General features: G+C 37.9%; 1 protein-coding gene across 2 annotated transcripts in view; it reads right to left on the bottom strand.

Moving 5' to 3' along the window:
- Positions 1 to 22,890, bottom strand: part of CIT (citron rho-interacting serine/threonine kinase) — a gene marked incomplete at both ends in the record, with an annotated part of 71,666 nt that overhangs the window by 20,783 nt on the left and 27,993 nt on the right. The window contains 11 exons of one of the 2 annotated variants that reach the window (XM_080628775.1): positions 5,784 to 5,837; positions 8,016 to 8,213; positions 9,558 to 9,732; positions 12,666 to 12,775; positions 13,218 to 13,334; positions 15,071 to 15,166; positions 18,146 to 18,271; positions 18,638 to 18,778; positions 19,903 to 19,956; positions 20,681 to 20,734; positions 20,951 to 21,121. In XM_080628775.1, the coding sequence (XP_080484901.1) occupies positions 5,784 to 5,837; positions 8,016 to 8,213; positions 9,558 to 9,732; positions 12,666 to 12,775; positions 13,218 to 13,334; positions 15,071 to 15,166; positions 18,146 to 18,271; positions 18,638 to 18,778; positions 19,903 to 19,956; positions 20,681 to 20,734; positions 20,951 to 21,121 (1,296 nt within the window). The remainder of the gene's footprint in view (positions 1 to 5,783; positions 5,838 to 8,015; positions 8,214 to 9,557; positions 9,733 to 12,665; positions 12,776 to 13,217; positions 13,335 to 15,070; positions 15,167 to 18,145; positions 18,272 to 18,637; positions 18,779 to 19,902; positions 19,957 to 20,680; positions 20,735 to 20,950; positions 21,122 to 22,890) is intronic. The other variant, XM_080628776.1, reaches the window with a different exon arrangement.

The following is a 22,890-nucleotide window of genomic DNA, read 5'->3' as shown; positions in this document are numbered from 1 at the left end:
GCCTTTATTCTTGGTTCTGAGATTTTGACTTCTTTCCCTGGATATAACTAAAATTAAACCAGATCATTTTATATTTTATCTATGAGGAGATTTCTAGAAAACTTAAGACAAATGACAAAGCAGTTAAGAAAGAGGGGCTCCAGAAGAAGTTATGTGATCTCCTTTCTTGAATATTTTCCTATTTATTGACAATTCCAAAATAGCTTGGCTTAAATTCCATACGTATTATAACCTACCTTATGCAATCTATATAGATTGATAGATTTGAATTTTAAGAGACAAAATTTGTTCTTCTTTTTTCCTTTTTTTATGGGGAAAATGGAATTCTGTTAACTAATTCCATTTTTAAAAACTTTCTGCAGCTACATATAACCCAACAGGGTTACAGAGCTTATAAATCTCTGCAGCCTAAATAGCAATAGATAATACTGACACAGGAAAATGGGACATGGTGCGATATAAATGCCTATCCTGGGAACCAAGAAGAAAGAAAACACAGATCTTTTGATAGGAAATGTTGTCTTGGGCATACATACATACGTTAAACCTATGTCAGAATCCTGTAGCTGAAAAATGTTAATAGCTTTAGGTATTTTTCTTTTCAATTAAGGAAATCCCCAGGCAAAAAAAACCAAACCAACCAACCAACACTGAGCTATTCTGGAGTTAAATGAGAAGTATATTACAGGAAACTCTGTAAGAAAACACTATTTGATCCTTTAGAAACCCACGATATAACTACAAAAATCTTCACATTTAAAGTTTATAAAACAAGCAAACATTTGAAAGCTTGGAAAAGCAATTCCAGACAAGGTAGGCAGCCCCTGTAGCGGTGCCACTGTATCGTCACTCACAGAGCAACTGAAATTTTCTCTTCCATCTATGCACATCTTCATCACAACTAATCCATAAAATAGAAATATAATCTAACTACACCAGGCTCATCTTGGCAGATTGCTCACTACATGTCACATCTAAGCACAAACCTGATCTTTATACTCATACAGAAGACTGAATCTCATTTTTAAACATTACAGAGCACAACCGAAGCATAACAGCTCTTCAGCAAAAGTGACCATACTCAGCAGAATTCCCTACCCATTGCATGGTTTCAGCAAAGCAAATTTCTCTACTGTGAGATCCTGCAGATCCACAGCTATTATACGTGGCCCTACAAACTTCTCCAGACACGGATCACAAATTAAATATCATAGTGTAAGCAGTTCAAGGCCTTGGTGATTAGGTTTGCATAGGTACAAAACTTAACCCATATGCTCTGCAAATCAAAACCACAGGCAAAATGATGAGGGAAAGGAGAAAAAAGAAGCAGTAGTATTCTAAAGAATATTAATAACTTCAGCTTGCAAACTTCTCCATAACCTTATTCCTTCATGAAGATGTCATTGTTCTCACATGCCACTAGCAAACATGTGGGAAAATGCTAGGACACAGCAACATAAACAGTTTCAGGATGGTCTCAGCATCGTGAATTTGGAGTTTAATACAATTTTTCATAGAGCCTTAATTCAGAACTTCCAGACATTGTTTTACTCTATCCATTTCCACTCCTCCCCATCCCCACTAATCTTTACCAGAAAGCTAACTGTCAGAAGGTAATAGAGAAAAAGTATCTCTGAGCCTCCAATTATTGTGAGGAGGAAGCAAGAGCAGGCATCAGACTCACTTCATCTTAACCTACTCACATTTGGATCCAAGAGACAAAGCTTTTCTAGCACAGAAATACCAAGCATTGCGATGGAGCAGAATACCAAGCCTCTTAACAGACACAGCTACAGATGGATACCAGTCTTGTATCTCCAGCTGTTTGACTGATACATAACAGTGAACCCCTTGCTTTCTTCCCCTTGCCATAGTCAGACATCATCTGTGACTTGAAACATACCTTACATGGAGACCTCAGTCTCCAAAAACTCACTAGGGCTTAGCTTGAGGGACATTGCTCTTGTTAGTAGCTGCAGAGGTAGTTGGACATACACAGTCTGCATCCCTCTCCTTCCCATACCAACCTTGTACTCCTCTATCCTAGCTCCCAGAACACAACCTGCCTCTACCCACCATAAGACTCATCCTCAAGTGATGATGATGTCCTTGTCCATCAGCCCATCAGCTGATGGACATCAGCCTCTTTCACAGCAACATCTCATCAACAACCTGGAAGTCTCTGACTTTTTGTCAGGCTACAAAAGCACGAAGTTGTGCCTGTAACTGGCATCTGCCATCACATTTTCTGTGAAATAAGAATCAGGAATATCCCTCCCACCAAACAGACATTTTTTGTTTCTCTTTTTTTACAAATCGAATAAAGCCATGTAAAAGTTTTTGCCTGGGTATTAGCCTTGTTACAGCGGGCAATATCCCCTTGCTCTGAAACATAATTCAGCACCTAAGTATGTAACACCTTTAGACATAATTTTGGAAGTTCTCAAAACCATGGATTATTCTTGTATGCCAAGTTACTGCACCAATGTAGAATCAAGATCTTAGACCAAAGTCAGCAGGAGTTTATGAATGACTAAAATTGTACATGTGCCTTAATGGGCTTCCAGATTTAATGCCTCAATATCCAAACTCTTAGTCAATACAGAACCAAGCCTATTAACAGTTAAAATAGGAACACAAGATGACAAAAGAACCTCAAGGAAGGAATATAAACCTTGTTTTATTGGAGAAATCTTGAGTAAGTGGAAATGCAATATCCAGTTAGTATTAAGAAATGTCATTCTCCTTGCTAGAGTAAAAGCAACAGTATGTACCTGAAAATAACCCTACAAGATTCAGATGGTGGTCCTCTGGCATCGCAATAGTATTTTATTAAGCTGAGTATAAGTACCTTATAGGATTCTTTTCTTCTAATTATTTATAGACTTTAACATCTGCTTACTGCATGCTTTCTTTTTCCAACAATTCTACCATTATTTAGATAACTTAGTTGTATTTTTAACTTCAAATGCCTTGATGAAAAAAACAACAAGCCATAATGAACAGGCAGTTGGCAACAATTGACAAATACATTAATTTTCCTATTTAAGAAAAAGCTTTTTATTTCTAGGTCTGTTTCTGGGTGCCTGGAAAACACATTTAACACTCAAATGCATCATATTTTTGATAGAATAATTCTTTAAATGGAGGAAACTAGTCCTTCTCTCTCAATATATTTGCTGGATGAGCTCTCACTGGGAGAAGATTATGATAAAATAATGCTCTCTGTGTGTGCCCACATGCATCTGTGTGTGTGTACAGCAGGTACCACAGCTTACAGTTTTTATTGTAATTACATAGCCTATTATTTCTTGCACAACTGAGAGACAGAGAAAGCAAATGCTGGCAATTTCATCTGACACCCAACAGTAAGAGATGTCACAAGATGAAACACTGCAGAGCAATAAGAACAACTGAATATAAATTCACAAACAAGGCAGAAACTGCGACCAACAACATAGCAATTGTCTCTGTAAGCACCCCAAAACACAGCAAGTTTGAAATAAGAGAACCTAAAAATGTGTACTTGGTCAGAGACCTCAGCAAAAGGAAGAACAAGAGTGCAATGAGGGTATAAGGAAAGCAGACACATATTGGAGGGTAAGCCTTCCCTACAGTTGGAAGCTGTGAGCTTGGTGAAGCTGAAGAAATGGAAGAAATACCAAAGAAAGTAGACAAAGTGTTTTTATTTACCTTTTGAATACTACAGAAGTACTGAAGTAATTCAACCTTTCATAATCCCCCCTCCAGTCTAATCTTATTTTCCTAATTCTGCTGCTGTTTTGGGCTTCTCAGTAAGATTAAATAAACAACAATTCCACCCCAAAGTTTGACAGACTGGCTCAAGGAGTTTGTTTCAGCTTAAAAAGGATATATTTTGAATACTTGCTAAAAGAACAAACCCACTCATTATCATGCTGCATAAGTAGCAGCATGTTACAATCATTCCCTTGAAGTGTTATTTTAAAAGGAGTGTGAATTCTAATCACCTTCAAGTAGAATTCACATGATTGCCAAAAAGCAAAGCCTGCATCATAGTGGACACAATCAGATAAAAATGAAGGTGAAGGCACCATAATAAACATTCCCTGATCCCTCACTGTCAGTACAGGGATTGTCCTGTATTTTCTCTCCATGCTTCTCAGTAGACAGGATGGACAGCTAGAACTACTCATAACAAGAAAGTTCCTATTCATGGTCCATTAAATTATACATGCATTCTCCTGGCCTGGAAAGAGAATGTATGATGAGCATGTATTATTCATTTAGGAACTATTTAATTAATTCCTTATTGATGAGGATGTCTGATCCCACTTATCTCACTGAAGGGCCCTACAATGAACAACACTTAGAAATTCTTTTATGCAGAGCTTTTAAAGAGCTCAAACATTCTTGAAAGATTGTGGGTCACCCTTCACTGCTGGAGATTGTTCACCACACTTAGGGAGCCAGAGTGTTACCAGAGAATGAGTGACAACCTGGGAAAGGCAGCTTACCATGCAGTGTAAAGAAGCTACGGATTTTCCACAGCTGGTTTTTGCCTGCATGTAGATCACATAAGAATTTTCATAGAAAGCTGTCATTCTGTATGAGGGGCAAGACAGAACGGAAGAAGATAGCTATGGATGTAAGATAGATGATTGCACATATGGAACTAGAGGTTCAAGCTACATAAATGAAGAAGGGAACAGAAAGTAAAGCTTCTTGTACAGGATTTCTTCTAAATAGAGGTTAACCATTTTGGCAAGCTCTACATCCTCATTTCTTCATATCAGTATATTCCATGAACAGAACAGAAGCATTCCCTTCCCTTGCTTAGAGCTGAAAAGCAACCAAGGAAAAGAGAGTAACTCTCATCCTGAAAAGATACTTTCGAAAGATGAAAACTTGTACCTTAGGTACTCAGTCCTACAGCATGAGAAATTGAAGTTTGAGGAAACCACTGGAAGTAGGGAAGCAATCAAGATAAAAAAACCCCAGAATTTAAGCCCTGCTTACGGGGTGGGGTAAAGAGAAAAAGTCCAGACAGGCCGGCAGTCAGTGCTGACCCAGAGGGCTGTGGTCCTTCTTCAACCCTTCCGTAATTCACGTCATTGGAAGATGTGCTCCATCAATGTTCTCTGTCAACCATCATAAACACATTTGAAGGTAATGTTAATATGCAAGAATCCCTATCAATAGACAAACCCTGTGACACCTGTCTTGGATTGATGAAATGAATCTAAAAACATGTCAAAAGATCTCAAGCAATAGAAGGTGCAAATTAAGGCCCTAGAATCATCTCTGCTCTTTGAGCAGATGATTATATGGCAATGTATTATTTGGAACCACTACATTTCTTGCCTCTTCAAACAGTATTAGAGTCCTCCTTAAAACCCAGAGCAGCATGAAGGCTCTTCCACTCTGGCCTAGATCTACAATGCAGCTCAGGATTTGGACAGGTAGATCTTTTCTTCTTAGGAGTAGAAAAAGTCTTTACCTACAATGGTTTTTCTTTGCAGCTGATACACCATTCTTACTAGCTGCACTGCAATGAGATATTTTAATTTACTTTCTTCTCCAAAAAGAAGAATAGTATCAATTTCATGATCAGACTATAACCTCAAAATTGAGGTTTACCTGAAACCTAAAAGAAATCAAGTCCAATTCATCTAGCTCCTACTAACACCTTGAAGCCAGAAGTCCACATTACGAACTAGTGTCATCAAGGATTAATTAATTAAATTGTTTGTTTCCTTATCCTTACTTTCAAAATAATTCAATGATCTGTATTTAATACTCACTGTGCAGCTATTACGAAGGGCTTCAAATTTACGCTGGATTTCATCTCTATGCGCCTAAAGGAGGTAAGAAGTTAATCATCAATTTTTTCATACATCAGAATTTGAATCCAACAGCTGTTGCTAAACAAACTGAAGAACAACCTATCAGCAAGCAAAGTTTGGAAGGTAGATGCTGCAGGCTATGAAAGCACACTGTAGTGGCAAAATCAAAAGTCACATCCTACTTAAAATACACTTACGGACCCAGTTCTGATTCACTTCAGAAAAATGTACAAACTCAAGGACTGACTCATGTAAAAGGTTTCATCTGAAATGGTCACCAGAAGACATGTCAATTCCATGCCAACTTTGTACATTCTTGACATTTCAATTTGAGTTGGTTTTACTTCCATATCCAGATTGGTTATTTCAGATGAAATAAATGCTGAATACAATTTAATGCTTGAAAAGAGAAATTACCACGAAGTATTATGCAAGCTATCCCAAACATCTCTGCCAATTTCCCTGAATCCTACCAGAAAGTACCATTTCATCCTGAGCCTCTCTAAAAAGCAGTGATGAAACACAATAATCAATTTTTGGAAGACAGCACCCGGAATGTGGACAAGCGCAAACACTCATTTTAAAGAATGCAGCATCGCCATGCACCATTTTACCTCCTCATTTACGAGCAAAGTATGACAAAGCAAAAGTTCTTGTTTCAGCCTCCTGGCCTCTTTCAAAATTCATCAAACTGATTTAACAAGTGTCTAATGGCATATGCTATTGGAAAACTTAACAAATGAAAGGTTATCACACTGGCACATCCAGCCACCCTTCTTCATTTAGAACATTTTCCTTAGAGCCAAGAGACTAAACAGGAAAACCCATTCAGCACAAGTCAGACATAAAAGCTGAAAAGCTATCTTACCACAAGAGGCAATGTGAAAAATAAGAGTAGCACATTAAAAAATCCATTATAGAAATACTCCCAAGCCCACCAACTGGAATATCTTACAGCAGCTGGTGCAAAAGCACTACCATTTTGCCAAATAACTGAGTGAACATAGGACATAATTATTCAGCTGTTTCCCTGGTGGTACAGGGTAAAGATACCAAGCACGTTGCCATCCCACTGGCAGTGATATTAGTTGTTATACAAAGCTTCCAGCTGGGAGGGGATCATCTCAGTTTTGAGCAAAAAAGAAACTGATGCCATGTTCTATTCAGTTCTTCTCACGCCTTGATGGTGTTGCTGTACTTTGCCAGCATGTACCCACTTTAGAACAACTTGGAATGAACGATTCTCCCATTCATGTACCCAAAGCATCACCGTAACACAAGCACCTATCTCAGCTGAGCCCACCATCCCTTCCAAAAAATAGCAATGGCAGCAATATTCTGAATAGTTCTTTGGTCAAATGCCACTGGAGCAAGAGAACGCACATTTTCAACACTTTAAAACACAGATTTGAAGGTCATTAAAGACTGCTGCTCAATGGGGGTTAGCTGGTAGCAGGTCATCTACCTCTGTGCTCTCTCTCCCCACAGCCCCAGGAAACCTTTATGAAGGAAACATTTCTTTGAATCAAGCAGTTTGAAAGCATCTGTTTGTCCTCAAGAGACAGCAACCAGCAGCATGCAATTTAGAACTGCATTTACAGGGGATGACAGGGGGAGAGAGAAGTAGAAATTGAACTTTTTCCTTTATACCATTCACAGACCTCACCAGAGACTTCAGACACACATGGCAATTTGTAATGAAATACGCATTGGAATAAAATTATGTTCTAACAGCACTATTTTGCTAGGAATTTGTATGATCCCCCCTTGAATAAGTATACTCAAAGCAGGGTAACTGATAGAAAAAAACAACATTAAAATATTTCTGATCACCGGGTAGTTTCAAATTCATGAGATATTATTTAAGCAAGTAAATCACAGAGTAAACCTCCTAACAAAAACAATTACATATGCAACTTTCACCTCATCACAAAAGCAGTAACACTCTTACAAACAGTTTTGGCAGCAATGAGCCACTACTGGGAAGCATTTGTGTGGTTAAAGATAGTAAGATAGACAAAATCTGACATTTTAGCCATTTCTGCTCCTATCAACACAAGGCACAATCCATATCCTGCTCTGAAAATGAAAAATTAAATAGTATAACTTCATTTTAACCCCCTTATGAAATATGCACCTATGTAATTCTGATCTGTATATATAGCTCATGGTAGAGATTTTAGGGCTCACCGTGAGAGCTTGAATCTCCTCCTCTGCCTCAGCTGTGGTCTCCTCTAGCTCAGTTTTGGCCTCGCGGAGCTGGTTCTCCAGGGCTGTCCGTGCAGCCTGCAGCCCAGTGATTTGAGATTCCCGCTCCTGGAGTGTCAGCTGCAGTTCTGTCAACTGCCTTTTGAGTTCCAGCTTTTGCTCTTCATGCTCTAGACTAACCTGAAGAAAAAAAAGTAGCAACCAAATATAAAATATAGGCAATGTAATTTCATTTCAGACCTCACTTTCAGATGCCATTGCCATGTCTATCCCAAATCTTGACAGATTGCTTAAGTCAAGGCAGTTTTGTCTACCTAGAAACTACCGGTTTGCTTTGAAAAAGGTTAAAAGCAACCTGGCATTTTGAAACAACAACAACGAGGGCACAAGCATAGCTCCAGCTGTGACTCAAATACTGCATACCAAACACTGATATAAAAAGCATAAACGTTGAAGTAGCTTGTGAGGAATTTTCTTCACTGAAATTGAGATTCTTTAAGAATCTTTATTTGAGAAACTTTAGGCATAAACATCAAGACTTATCTTTACATGTATGTAAACATTACATAAATTTGTAACTGACTTTCATATTTCATTTTCCTTTCAGATCATTTTTAAAGAAACCAACCAGATCATCTGCCTCTGGGTTTATTTGAATGGCTTCAATTGAAGGTTTTCTTGAGGCATACTCAGGGATAAACTTGTCACTTCCAGGAATGGATAAGTAATGAACAAGCAACAGAACAGATCTCGGTGCTCAAAATCAATTCTAAACCATAGCACCTTCTTCAGGCTGTCCGCTATCCCAAGTGAATCCGTCTGTTGTGCTGTAGATGCGTGACAAGCCTGCCACAAATCTTACACTGGTCCAAACCAACTTCTGGTCAAACAAGGACATGTGTTGGTTGTCCAACCCTCTTAGCTAAGGGCAAGATTTCAGTCTTAGCTGAAAATCAGTGGACTGAGACTGGAGAAGGTAAAAGAAGATGTGAAGTGGATCCAAACTAGTTGATAAAAACCTAAAACTGAAGCACAGCTCACAAATCTTTAAAAAATCCTATTTTCATATGACTGTTAGGTTTTCTTTCCAGAAAACTTCTGAAAAACGTGTGTGAATCAAAAGGCCTACTATTTTCTCGTAGCAATTCTGTTGTGTTCTTTGCTTTCTGTTCTGTAGATTCTACAGTTATGCTGGTCATTGCGCATAGCTTTTTCCCTTTACCCCATAACCACTCTAGCTGAACAACTTTATAAGGATACTGTAAAGCAAACCATAAATATGGTTCTGAGAAAACAAGATGATGTAAAGGCTCAGATTTTGTTACATCTAAGAATGACAAATCCTTCGTACTGACTTTATCTCCTTTTAATGAGCCATTTTAAAATTATGGTTTTAATTACACCTTAGAATACCATTTTTTATGACACACAGAACTAAACAATTTAACTCTAGTTCTCGCTATAATGCTCAAAACAGGTGCATTCAACTAAGTCTGTTTGGAAGGGTTAAAGCCAAGTTTTCACCTCTCGCAGCCTTGTCTCTAACTCCAGCAGGCGGTTCTTGTCAGTGTGATCCTGGTGACTCATCTTCTCCAATTGTTCCTCCAGTTTTCGATTCTGGGCCTCTAACTTTCCAGCCTGTGTTTCCAAGTAGAACTTCTGTTGCCTGAGCTCTGAAATCATCTCTTCTTGGGCTTTCCTGATAGAAGAAAAGCACAAGTGACAAACTCAAAATGTCCTTAAGACATGTCCTTTCACTGGGGTGAAGTAAGCAAGCATATACTACAAGTTTCCTATAAAATGCAATAGTGAAGTTCTTAGCTTAAATTTTACATCCCAACTAAAAGAAAGAGAAATTAAAGGCAACTCTTTATTCCTGTCTGCAAGAGATCCATGTACCAGTGCGTTCATCAACATATCCCCAGAGCACTAAACTCCTTGTCTGAAAGTTAATGTGGCAAAGAGCAATCTGCAACAATATTGAAGTTACAGTTCAGATTTCACCAATTCCTCGTTACATGTCTTTCTGTACAGGCAAAACAGATGCTAAGAGCAATACACAATGTATTTCCTTGAGATAGGAGAACCACTATGGCTTAGGGGTTGGGGAGAAGGTAGTGTGTTGTAGGTTGTTTTGTTGGGGTATTTTTGAAGTTGCAATGGATCTAGAACTTGACCTGCACTGAAGTTTTGTTGTCTCTGATCAAAGTCTTAGTCTACAGAGCAAACAAAAAAAATTGCTTGTGCTCATAAGAACTTTGAGATCTGGCAATAATTAATTACTACCATAAGAACTTGAAATGGATACCCCCATAAAAACATTTAAAAAAGGAACAACAAGAAGGAAGCAAAGGTCTTTCTTCATTATTTACAATTCCTGGAATCATTTTATCAAGCATTAGAAAGTTCTGCCTGTGTGCTTTCTTAGAAGTCTCACAAAGCTCTACATATATTAATGAATTAATATTTTAAGAAGTTCACTGTGAGCTAAGCTGTTATTAATCCTATCCCAGAGAAATTATGTGGGTTGCCCAAGATCAAATAGGAAGACTTAACAAAACTAATAATAGAACTTCAGTTTTCTGACTCACGTTTCTGCGCATCACATGAAAACCATCCTTTCAAACTTTCTCTGTTTTTAATTCACCTCTACAGATTATTGCCAGCCAGAACTGACAAATTGTGCTATTTCACTTCCTGCTGTTTACTGGGCTATCTTCTCAGGAACCTGATAATCATTAGTTTCCTCAGATCCTGATGGAACAAAAGATAACAGAGTTCCCCTTTCCTCTGAAGGGTTTAATCATTAGTTCTGCTCTTCAAACATGCTCAGATTAGCTGTAGCTTTTCTGGATTACAGTCCAACAACAGGTTTATACATATTCTCCACCACAATTCACAAAATAAGCACAAATTCATTAGCTATCTGCATGCATAATAAAGCAATTTTCTCTTAAAATGTTGTTACTTCTGTACTACCTTCCACCAATCCTGCAAAATTACATTCCTTGACAATACATCTTCTCAATATTCTATTCTAAGCCGTATGCTAAAATGTTATGGGTATTTTTTTCTTGTTTTCTATGGATCTTCAGTCAGGTGCCCTGCTCTCAGAGGATGCATCTACCTCAGCTAAGTTCTTACACGCAGTTCAGCACCAATGACTGTGATGCTAGACCTTGAGTATGCTTCCCAGGTACACGTTGAGACAACACTTCTGTTTTATTTCAGACTGAAGTTATGGCTTTTGCTGCCTCAACAAACTTTCTGGGTGATTAACTGGAGGTCATCTGAAGCATAAAGCAACACAATTCAATTTCTCTGTTATTTCTGTGAATATTTTTGGCTGCTCAGGCTTTGGCTGCTCATAACTTGCCAGACAGTTGAAATACAACAAAATTGGAGCTGTTACATATCTGGATGCACAATCACCACTGGAAAGGAAAAAAACTGAAGCAAATCTCTGCCAAAATCCATCCTTGCTTGGTTCTATTCAATATTATAGATGAATCTATCCAAGCATTTCCCACAGAGACACTACCTAACATTCCAGCAGCTGATGGACACTGCAAGCCAAAGTTGATGAACCTCTTAACTCAGTAAGAGCATATACTACTTTAGCCTGATTTGCAAGACACATCAATTAATCCATGCTGTTTCCTATACTTGAAGTAGAATGCCTTCAAGTCATTTACGAAGGAAAAACATCATTTTAAGGACAAGAAATCTCAGCTGAAGTCCAAAGCAAAATAAAGTTCAGGCAAACAAAAAGATCTGACACAGAAGATTTCCTCTGTGTTTAATAAATAAGGATTCACAAGAACAATTGCTGATTACACAGTGATTTAACATGATAGATGATCTTGACCAGTACTATACCCCAAAACCACTGAACTGGCTATTACACCAGTCACTGAAAAGAACTAAAGGGAGGCTGAAGCTGAGAAGGCAATTGAGAGATGAGCAAGTGCAATCTGGGCTTGGAAGAGAACAAAATGAATTGAAGTAGTGTTCTGAAGCTGAAGCTGGGATATCTCCTACTTCACATTACTTCTGCCCATTTCAGTAACAAAATATCTCAGCCTTGCAATCAGCAATAAGAAAAACATGCAAAAACCCTCTTGTTCTCTTACTTATCTTCTCACCCCACAGGGCAGGATGGAATGTTTGTGAAAGAAAGGTGTTTAATATTTTCAATTTCAACATCATGTAACTGTCACAAGAACCAAGAAAGCAAATCTAAATCTATTAGCAATATGTATGTTTAAAAGAGGAATATATGCTTCTCCAAAGGTATTTTAGACATTAAAATTATTAGTATTCATTTAATACGCTTGGTAAATCTTCACAAAAGCACCAGCCTTAGGAAAGGCTTCAAAGTAAACATTAAAATACAAACCAATTTCCCTAGTCATGTTTGAGGAAACACAAAATACAGAGTGAACAACTATTTGAATAACAAGTGTATGTTTGCATCACTGAAAAACAAGCAGGGAGCATAGCAAATCCTGCAAAAAAGAACCACTTTTACAGTAAGTATCACAGAATCATTTAGGTTGGAAAAGACCTTTAAGATCATCTTGCTGAGAACTGCTCAGTAGTGCCCAGTATGATTGCAGTTGCTATACTTACATGTTCCTCTGGGTAAAAAGGCTGCTATTTGCTGCCAGTTTATTGGCCTCAGACAGTTCCACTATTCTCTGCTCCAGTGACCGAATCTTCGAATCCATTGCATTAATCATCTGAAACAGAGCAATGTGCCTTTGAGACTGCCCAACACAAGGATTCATAAAAACAATGTTTAAAAGAAGTCTGAACTTTTTCCAGAAACAAAAAGAAGAAAAAGAAACCTAATCAAATGGCCAAAAGAGCATCAGAGGTGCAATTACTGGAGCTATGTACAACTGCTTTCTACTGCTTCAATATTAGGAGAAAGCAACCATTCTGTTACCAATGCACAAAATGGTCGCTACACAGCAATTCACATGGCTACTTTGAAGGAAATATTCTTGAACATACCTTGAATTAAAAAAATATGTCTTTTAAAATGAATATTAATCAGTGGGTTTCCTTCAAAACGGCTCATCAGCACTACAAAACCTCAAACAAGATTATCTTGCTTGAAATCAGAGCCTCAGAAAGCTACTCTAAAAACGCTTTGATTTCCAATTCAACTACACATACCGCCTTCTGTTCAGCCAGGACTTTACATTTCTCACGCGCTTCCTCTTCATGTCGTCTGAGCATATTTTCAAGTGCTTCCTTATCTGCAAGATCTTTCTTCATCTGATTTTCCAACACCTAAATGAAGACATTTCTTTTGTCTAAATTCTATCTGTTTCACTGGGCAAAGGGCAAGCAGAAAGAAAATCATCAAGATAGACAGATTTTTTTTTAAGCAATTGATCATATCTCAAGCAAAATTAAAGCCAAGATGCAACTGCATGAAATCCATGGAGGAGCAAACTCCAAAAAAGTGCACTCCCTCGGTTATCTTTGAAGACTGAATTTAATGATAGAATTCTTATGAGGATGTGAAGATACTGTAGATGGCTTTTAATTATTATTTTAAGTCATACAAACTGAGTTCAAGAAATGTTCCAGACTCATGCAAAAGAAAACAGAAGAACTCCGTACCCTGCTAAGTATAGTAAAGGAAGTAAGGAAGTGCACGTTCTTTGGCTGCCCTACCAACATGGTTGAGAAGTAATTTGTAGGATCTGAGACCCCATGAATTCTTTAAGTTGGAGAAACCAAAAGAAGCACCTAAGTAAAAGTCTTCTTTTTGTGGCACAAATACCTGTCATTAGGAACAGGACTAAAGTAACTGTTATATACTTCTGAAAATGCATGTTATGTGTGTATGTGCAGAGCTTTAAATTAGTTGTTATACTGAAGGCCATTTCCTTCAAAGACAAAGGCACAAAGTCTGGACACCAATGGCATATTTTTTACTGTTGCAGTTACAAACATCCCATGTCCTCTTTCATCCCTTTGAACCTCTTTCACCTGGCTTCCTGATTCCTCCCACCAAAACTTGTCTCATATGTCCCTGTAATACACTGGCTCTGTCTTTTAATTCTTTTTCCAGTCCCTTTTCTGGTTTTTATGGAAAACTTCTACTTTCCAACATCTACCTCTGATCTTCCTGTTTTCTATCACTCTCCTCATTACTGATTACCACATGCTCTGGTCTGCCAGGAAACCTTCTTTCTTCTCTTTTTTTTTCTTCCCTTCATATTTTTCCCATAGAAATTTCTTCTGTCCTGTAAATACTACATCCTCTCACATTTATGCTGAAATGCAGAATTAAAGTCCTAGTAAATGTACTAGATAAAGATTGCTGAAAACAGATTATGCTTAGTAGAAACAAAGATTCTTACAACACGCATTTACTGGCTGACATTATGCAGGTTCTTTAGAAAAATCCTTAGCCAGTGCATACACTCCTATTTCTCAGTTTGTTTCTCCTAATTTTAGGGGGTGTCTGTGATTCTATTTCTGTTTGTTAAAGTTTTATGCTACCCTGGAAAAGACAAAAACAAAGTGGGTGGCTTCTGTGGCTTCTTGGCAGATGTTACAGTTCCAAGAAAATGGAATTTCAGAAATGCCCTAGTATTTGCTGAATTTAAACCCTGCAGGTAGGCTGTGTGGATACTCATAGAAAATCATCAGTAGGAACCAAAAGCTTTTTCGGCATTTGAGATCCAATAGCATTAAGTAAGTATTATTTAGTCAGCAATAGTCAAGTTACAATTAAAACCTGCCTTCCTATAGCTCTGACTTCAAATGTCATCCACTTTAATGCAGTGCTAAAGATAGATAAGGTCTTCTAGGCATGGCCTAGAAGAAAAACTTACTCAGATTCCATTAAGCTCTAAACATTTCAATAGTGGTAAGCAAGAAGGCAGAAGCATAAGCATAAGGCATAGACATAAGCATAAGACAAAGCAATCAGAGCCTAAAGGCAACTGTTTTTCCCTGAACTCATTCTACCCACAGAAGCTTGTAGGAAGATGTTAAGAAGATATTTTTACTTTGAGTTTTTCCTCGTAGAATTGTTCCTTCTGTTTCAGCTGCAACTCCAGATGTTGTGCTGCAATCTGAGCCTCACGATGTTTCTCTTCCAGCTCCTAAAAGCAGCAGAGATTCATATTCAGACACAAAGAAATAGTAGGTGCTGGGTGTACATGTTACACAGGTATCGGACATTAATTCATTCTGGTTTTTAAGGCTTCACACTCCAAAAATCCCCAAGACCAGACTGCTGTAATAAAAAAAACATAGATAGCTGCAGTCTTAAGCTTTGCTTCTTGCTGCTGACCCATCTACAGTACAGCAGGCACACTGCTAAAGACAGAGATTTCTACTTCCATGGTAAGCATCTTCATTTCTCAGTAAAATATTCCCAAAGATGGGCCAAGGACATTTTGTGAAAACATGCAGTTATAAACACTCTATAGCTGCAGCGGCATCACAGGAAGTTCAGATCTATTTTTAACAAGGTCTCTCACTTGTTTTCTTACAGAAGATCTCAATAATGGGGCACTGCTGTCTGTGCTTTTCATTCTACATTCATAGAGTGGGAATAGTATTTACTTTGCTATATTCCTCAGACAAATGTTGTCAGAATAACTATTTATAAATTGCTTGAAAAACAAAAAGAGCAGAATGCAATATGGATGGTAGAACAGAATGGTTTTAACCTCTTCACATCAGATAGTTTGTGCCATGTACCACAAGGACTCAAATGATTTTCTATCTCAGAAGTTAGCTACTTCTGCTTGCCTGACTGTATTATTCAGGATATATCTATAATCACCTTCCAACAGGACACTTCGTAGAAGTTGAGCTTAGAACTTTCTGCTCACTCATCATCCTATTTGCCATTCCAACAATTTCCTTAAAACCAAGAACCAGATCTAGGTCTGTCATTCTCTAGCGCTGGGTTGATTTTTACATAGACCAGTTCAGATCTGGGATGCATCCCTCCTGTCTGCCTTTGTTACTGCATAGCACAGGAAAATTTCCTGATACTTCTACTTTCACTCTTTTCATATTCTCTTTTCTGATCTTCCTCATCTTGAAAACATACAAAGACTTTTTTGATCCACTAACTGCAATAGACCTCTTTTTCCAGAAGTGAGAATCAAAGACGAGGTTCACTAAAGTAGGTCATCTACAGTGCCTGGTACCCAACACTTTTGCAAGGAATGGAGATTGCTGCTTTTTGCAATTGAAATATGTCTCCCAGCAACAAGAGGGACAACTCACCTCCCCCAGAAGCCCACACGTTTCAGGTCCTGGCAGAGAATCAGACAACCAGATCAGCAGCAGCTTCAAAGCTACCAGCATCAGACTGCTCATACTGTAGCAGAAGCTTCACCAATTTCTGCAGTGGCACTTAGCAGCCACTGTGGGTTTAAAAAGGTAATCTCTTACCATTCCAGTTATCACTTACTATTCTCGATGTAGCACTAGCTTTGTTATTAGCACCATAACAACTATCTACATTTTCAAGCAGTAGTAAGTATCTTCTCTAACTTGTTTCTTACTTGTTAGGAAAATCCCTGCAGGCAGATCAGCAGGTACTTCTTGGGTACTAGTATATGACTGTACATGAAACCAATGCCTTTATTCAACAATTTCTACTTTATTCTATGCAAGTCTGTGTCTTCACTTCCCTTCCTTCCTTTCTGTACTTTCCGTACCAGGAAAAGTCAAAAGTGTTTGAAGAGATCCACTTGAGGGAACAAACAGGGTAGAAGAGAAAACAAAGAAAATCATTACCCTGTGCTCCCAGAGCAGAGCTGCAAATGACTAGGAAGGACTCTGTAGGATTATTTCTTAAATGCCTATTTGACTTTCTTATAAAATACTTGTGTGTCTCCAACATTCTGTCAGAACTCCATAGAAACTATCTATAAGAAGAGCTAAACATATCCCCTAGTGTAAAACAATTAGTTGATATTTCTGCTTTCCCTTCCAGTTTTGCCTCCACAGAGAACGTAATCACAACTAAGGAACAATCCCCAAATACACACAAGAGGCTTATGAAACAATTCAAAGTTTTACATTATTTCTAAACATAAAGTTGGCTCTGTGCCCAGTAAAACCCGTCTCCCACTTACCATGCACTCATGTTATCAAAACAATTTGAAAGAAACACCACTACTAAGGAACTGATTCTGCCTTTTCTTGAGAGGATTCAGGCATTCTGATGGTAAAGTCCACATATGCAGCTATTACCCAGAACAAGTATGGCTCATCTGCTGGCTCCAAATATAGTTATTTATATACGGTTTTATATTCATCTATCTCTCTATATATACATCTATAGATCTATATTATATTTTGGCTTTCCTCAGATGTGTCTATGCTCAGGATTGCTACCAATAAAATCTAATCTTTTTTTCCTTGTCCTATTGGCAACACAAAAAAGAGCTCATGAGAAACACAATATTAATTTAATTATTCCATTATAAAGTTATACTTCTTGTCCCAGGGAAGTAAAAGTATTCGAAACACCCTCTGCTTAGTTCACTGTAGACTGACAAACCAACTCGCTCTAAAGATTTAATAGGTTTAACAAGAAGAGAAACAAGAAATTGCCAACAGAGAAGGTATGTGGGTGAAAATGGATTCCTGACAAATATTACCTCTGGAGACGAACAGTTTAGATGACTAATTTCTCTCTGCTTCAAAATGTAAGCATTTCCCGCAGATCTGACCTCTAAATTCCTTTGCAATTTAGTTTAAAAGCTAGACAATCAACATTTTTATTGATGCAGCATCCTGTCCTGAGAATGTTTTACTTCTGAAACAATCATTGGGTAATTCAGTTAAATATACTACATTGACGTAAAAGTGCTCCCACTGAGAAAACTAGAAGTTTCAAGTAGTATTAAGACTAAAGATACAGGAGTGAATTTGTAACTAAAGGTGCAGACATAATTTCAGTGCTGAAGCTTTCTCCAGTATGACTGGTACAAGAAACAAATCCTTTCATTCAACAATTTTCATGTTATTCAGTGCAATTCTGTCTTCTGTTCCTTTCCTAACCCTTTCTCACAAACTCTTACCCTTTATCTTTCATTTTCACCTCTGCTCACCAGAATTTTTTCTGCCATCTGTTGAATCTGTTGAGATTTAGTTTGAATATCTTCCTTGAGACGGTTTTCTCTTCGTTCCACAGTCTCTAATCTCTTCACTTGATTCTCCAGAGAATGGCGCCGTTCCTGCAGAGCGATTTATTAACTGCATTTAGATTAACCAACCCTGCATTACCATAAAGCAGTGAGTAGTTTCTAAAAGTCAGCTGAAGCAGTCAATACATGGTTGTCTTTTAGATTTGAAATCCCCATCATGCCTCAAATCCCTTATGCTAACCACATCTTTATTGACTCCTCACTGAAAATAAAAAGGCTCTGTTTTCTTCAAAGAAATACAAGCTTTTTAATTAAAACTGGATTATTGTCTAACATCACTTTTCCATGAATAGTTACTATAGGAATACAGAAGGTTTACAGTCATCCAGATGAGGGTTCCTAAACTGAGACACATTCCAATAGCTACTTTACTCTAGATAGACGTTCTGTACTCACCTCCGCTTCAAGCAATTTCTTCTTCATGCTTTCATTGGAATCTTCCCGATTCTGCAGTTTCTCTAACTCCTTCTCAGCTCTCTCCTTTGCTTGGCGGATATTCTGAAGAAGTTCAGTTGCCTCTGAGCTGGCTTTCACAGCCTAAAGGTTCAAAGGGAGGTGGGCAAGGTATTAGAAAAACACACTCACAAAAACTTGGCTGTGAAAAGCTCCTAACCCTGAGGTGGTCAACATTCTGAATGAAAGTGCTAGAGAACTTTGGCCTAGCAGCCTAAAATTAAGACAACCTTAAATGCATGTAGTAACCCAAATTCTAACTGTAGTTCTTTTCCGTTTCACAAAAAAAAACCCTGAAAATCTGAGAGATCTACGTTTGTCTTGCTGTACTGCAAGTTTCTAATTGTCCCTTTATACTGAAAGTAAAGTCTATCCCCAAATTCAGTGGAAGTTCTTGGGAACAACTCACCAAATACTCTTGCTAAAACACTAGGAGAATAACCTGTTCACCTTAGAATTAATGAAAGGAGGAAAGGAGCAGGAGATTAAAATATGACTGTTTTGAAATATTAGGACTGTTTCTACATAGTTTTGGCCTCATATTCATATTCTAGATCGGTAAACCTTGAAAAAGCCCTCTCTTTCCAGGTGCCAAGTTTGAAAAGTTTAGTGAATTATTACAATTGCTATTTCTTTTCTGCTGAAATATCCCAAGAAAAGAAGTTCCCCTACTGTTCTTACAGTGCCACCTTAAGTGACAGACTGATCACAACTGCAAGCATCAGATAGTGTGTACTTCCTTCAGCTTACACTGATAAGGGATTTTAATCCTGCTGGGAATCCTTATCATTCTCCATTTTTACTGTGAATAACTGAATAGAAGGTGATTTTGCAATTAAATCAGTATACTGGGAGACTAAACCAAGTCCAACACACATTTTACTAGTGAGCTAAAAACATGTGAACCCTCTTTTCAGGAGCCAGGGACCAGTCTTTGCATACAGCATACCCAAACTGGCCTTTTAAACTAGAGTTTCTCTACACTACTCTAGTTCTGACTCAGCTTCATATTGACATGTCTCAACAGCCAAAAGCATACTGAAAACACCAATGATTTCAGATACCAGTTCCCACCCCCTTTTCCTTAACATCCCCCATGCTATGACTAATTCTATTTTTGAGGATAAAACAAAGTGGATCCCTCCTCTGCATTAAGGTTTCACTGGAAAATCTTGTGGAAAAATGCACTTTCACCACCCAGACATTACCTTTGTCAGCTTTTCCTGTAGCTCCTGGATTTTGGCCTGCTGCTCTGTGTTGATCTACAGTTCAATAAAAAGATGGGAGGAAAGAGTGTTACAAATCCAAAAAGGAAAACACACTCTCTACTTCAGATACCATATATATTTTATAATTCACTTCCCAAAAATGTTTGTTTCTCCCTATAAATTCCAACACACCGAAACGCTACTTGGCAAATCTATTCCCATTTTACTAACTTCTGGCTGATTCTGTCACCGGTAGCTTGTCACCAAGCTCTGGTGTCTGGTCACCAAGTAGCTTGTTCAGTGTGAGAACACTCAGAAATCTTTTTATTTTTCATTTGTTATTCTTTATTTATAAAGAAAACCCTTATGTATCACTAACCTAACTGCAAACTCAGACTATCCTAGTTTCTGAACACAATCCATTAAGAACAGGATATCCAGACACAGCTTTACATCAAATCAGAGCAGTGATCACACCAAGAAGATTAAAACAAAACAAAATTAAAAGAAAAAGAAAAAAGAAAAAAGAAAAAGAAAGAGAAGAGAAGAGAAGAGAAGAGAAGAGAAGAGAAGAGAAGAGAAGAGAAAAGAAAAAAGAAAAGAAAAGAAAAGAAAAGAAAAGAAAAGAAAAGAAAAGAAAAGAAAAGAAAAGAAAAGAAAAGAGAAAAATGAGGACTGTGAGACTGTGCATGGCACTGACTAATCAAAGACACTCTTGGTTTCTATGCATAATATGAAAGACTCAGGAAGCAAATTCCAAGACACTGAAGTAACATACCTTCTCCAATTTGGAATACAACTCTCCCGCTTCATTTTTTCCTTGATCTTTAACCTGTAACTTAAGTATAAAACATATCATAGTCTCAGGAGAGGTTGTAGTACATTGGCCTTCTATCCAGTCATCACCTCATGCAATTTAAACACAAGCAGTTACACAAGGTATAAATGAGATTATTTCAAGGCTACAATTGAAAGACATTTTGCATTAGTTGTAGAAACTACTTGATCTTTGGAGGGGACACACACACCTCCGTGAAGCCTAAACTACCTTTTGCAGTTTGTTGTGACATTCTGTAGCTTTACGTTTGAATTCTTCAGCTGCCAGTCGGGACTCTCTCAACTCCGATTCATAAAGATCACTACGCCTGCGAGCTGAGATAAGGTCCTCTTCTAATTGATTCATCATCAACCTCATTTCTTCTACTTGAGCTTGATATTCCTGTATTTGTTGTGGAAGGGAAGGAAAAGGTATTAGATTTTAGAGGCAATAAGGGAAATACTTGAGGCAGCAGATCCCAGAATACTGATTGCAGGCAAGAGGCCCATTTAAGAATATGTGGAAGAAAAGTAAAGTACAAAATAAAACATGAAGAGCTAAATAAAACAACATATCCATTGTATTCTGGTTTGAGTTGGGCCATTTTTAAGTCATTACCCCATAATGTCAAAACACTGACTTTTTGAGAGTGGCTGCACTGCAGAAGCACGTGCATACATCTATATACAAATGATAAAAATTACTTACATTTCTAATTTCTGAAACAGAAATGTGCCTTTGAGTTGAGGTCTCTACTAAATGTTCAGATGCTCCCTCAAGATATGTTTTCTCAGGCTGATAACATGACAATTGCCACAGATCTGCACAGCTTGGGTAAAAGGGAAGGAGAAGCAGAGGGGTAGCACACTGTGGCTTCTAGCCTTCAGCTATTTTCTCTTGATAGAGTTAAAAAGGGTCATATTGCTCTGGGAGACAACCTAAAATCAAATAGTAAGTTGGAAAAACTGTCCAAAACTCACATTGCCCATAGAAGATATTTGCTTACATAGGCAAAAACGATAGTTCCCCATTCAGGACACTACAAAAAGGCATGTGGAAGAGAAAGGTGGGAGCAGAAAAGAACAACTGAATCTACTGTTTCAAGGAGACTTAGCACTCAAACTGAGACGAGCTCATGAGATGGCTTCTCACATCTTCAGTGGCAAAACAGATTTTAATTATGCTTATTTAGCATTTACTAAGGCCTGTAAGAACACATTGCATAAAATTACTCTAAATCAAAAAAACCCACCAAAAAACCAACCAAATGAACAAACAAAAAAGAAGTGTTTTTTAGGAGGGAACAAGTATAAAACATGCACATCAAGAGCTAGAAAAAAAGATTATGAAGGACTGACAGTGGGGAAGTCTATCCTTCTTTCCATTTTAATATCTTACAATATGTCTGACTACTTCCATATTCAAAACAGTAACTGTCTCATGACAAAATCAGGTTTGTCATCACTCCTTCCAGACAGCCAGCTGTCTTTAGTTAGACAAGTGATTGCCTCAACACTGACCCTTGTGTCAGCTGGGATTCTTTAGCAACATGGAGAGCTGATGTAGAGATTTAACTGATTGCTTTACTATGGGGAGCATGGCAGAATGGCTCTTTGGTTCATAATCCCCAGATTGGTTCTCCAGTTTGCAAGGCAGACAGGGGACCTACTCTTTCCAGTTAGTCTCTCTTTGGTTGAGAGCATTTTCTTGCCAGAAAGAATTAGAGCCTTTTTATAACAAGTGAGCATAGATTAACTCAAATATTCATTTCATGCAAATACATTTGTGAATGAAAAAGGCAGAGTGTTTGAAGGAATACAAGTTCTGCCCAGAAATCACAATTTGTCAAGACTTCCTAAAATATACCTCTTTTATGTCAGCAAACACTTGACCAAAGAATTATAGGTATGACTACAATTGCCACTGTAATGAGTGAAAATGAGTGTTTGGGAAGGGAGGAGAATTGAGAGGGAGAAAAGAAGGAAGAAGAGGAGATATTTAGTAATATTTCAGGGGGTTTTGTTTCTAACATTTGCAAGACTATCTTTGAATAAATCTCATGCTCAGGTGAGAGGAACAGGCCACATCACTCAAGGTGACAGAAAAATACCTCTTGCATATGCATTGAGCACAGTTCAAAATCTATCAGGATGAATTTAAGTGCATATTAA

The sequence above is a fragment of the Psittacula echo genome (genome assembly GCF_963264785.1).
Source record: "Psittacula echo genome assembly, chromosome: 13".
In the NCBI taxonomy this organism is placed as follows: domain Eukaryota; kingdom Metazoa; phylum Chordata; class Aves; order Psittaciformes; family Psittacidae; genus Psittacula; species Psittacula echo.
The sequence above is the reverse complement of the archived record's forward strand: the minus strand, read 5'-3'. Positions and strand labels throughout refer to the sequence as shown.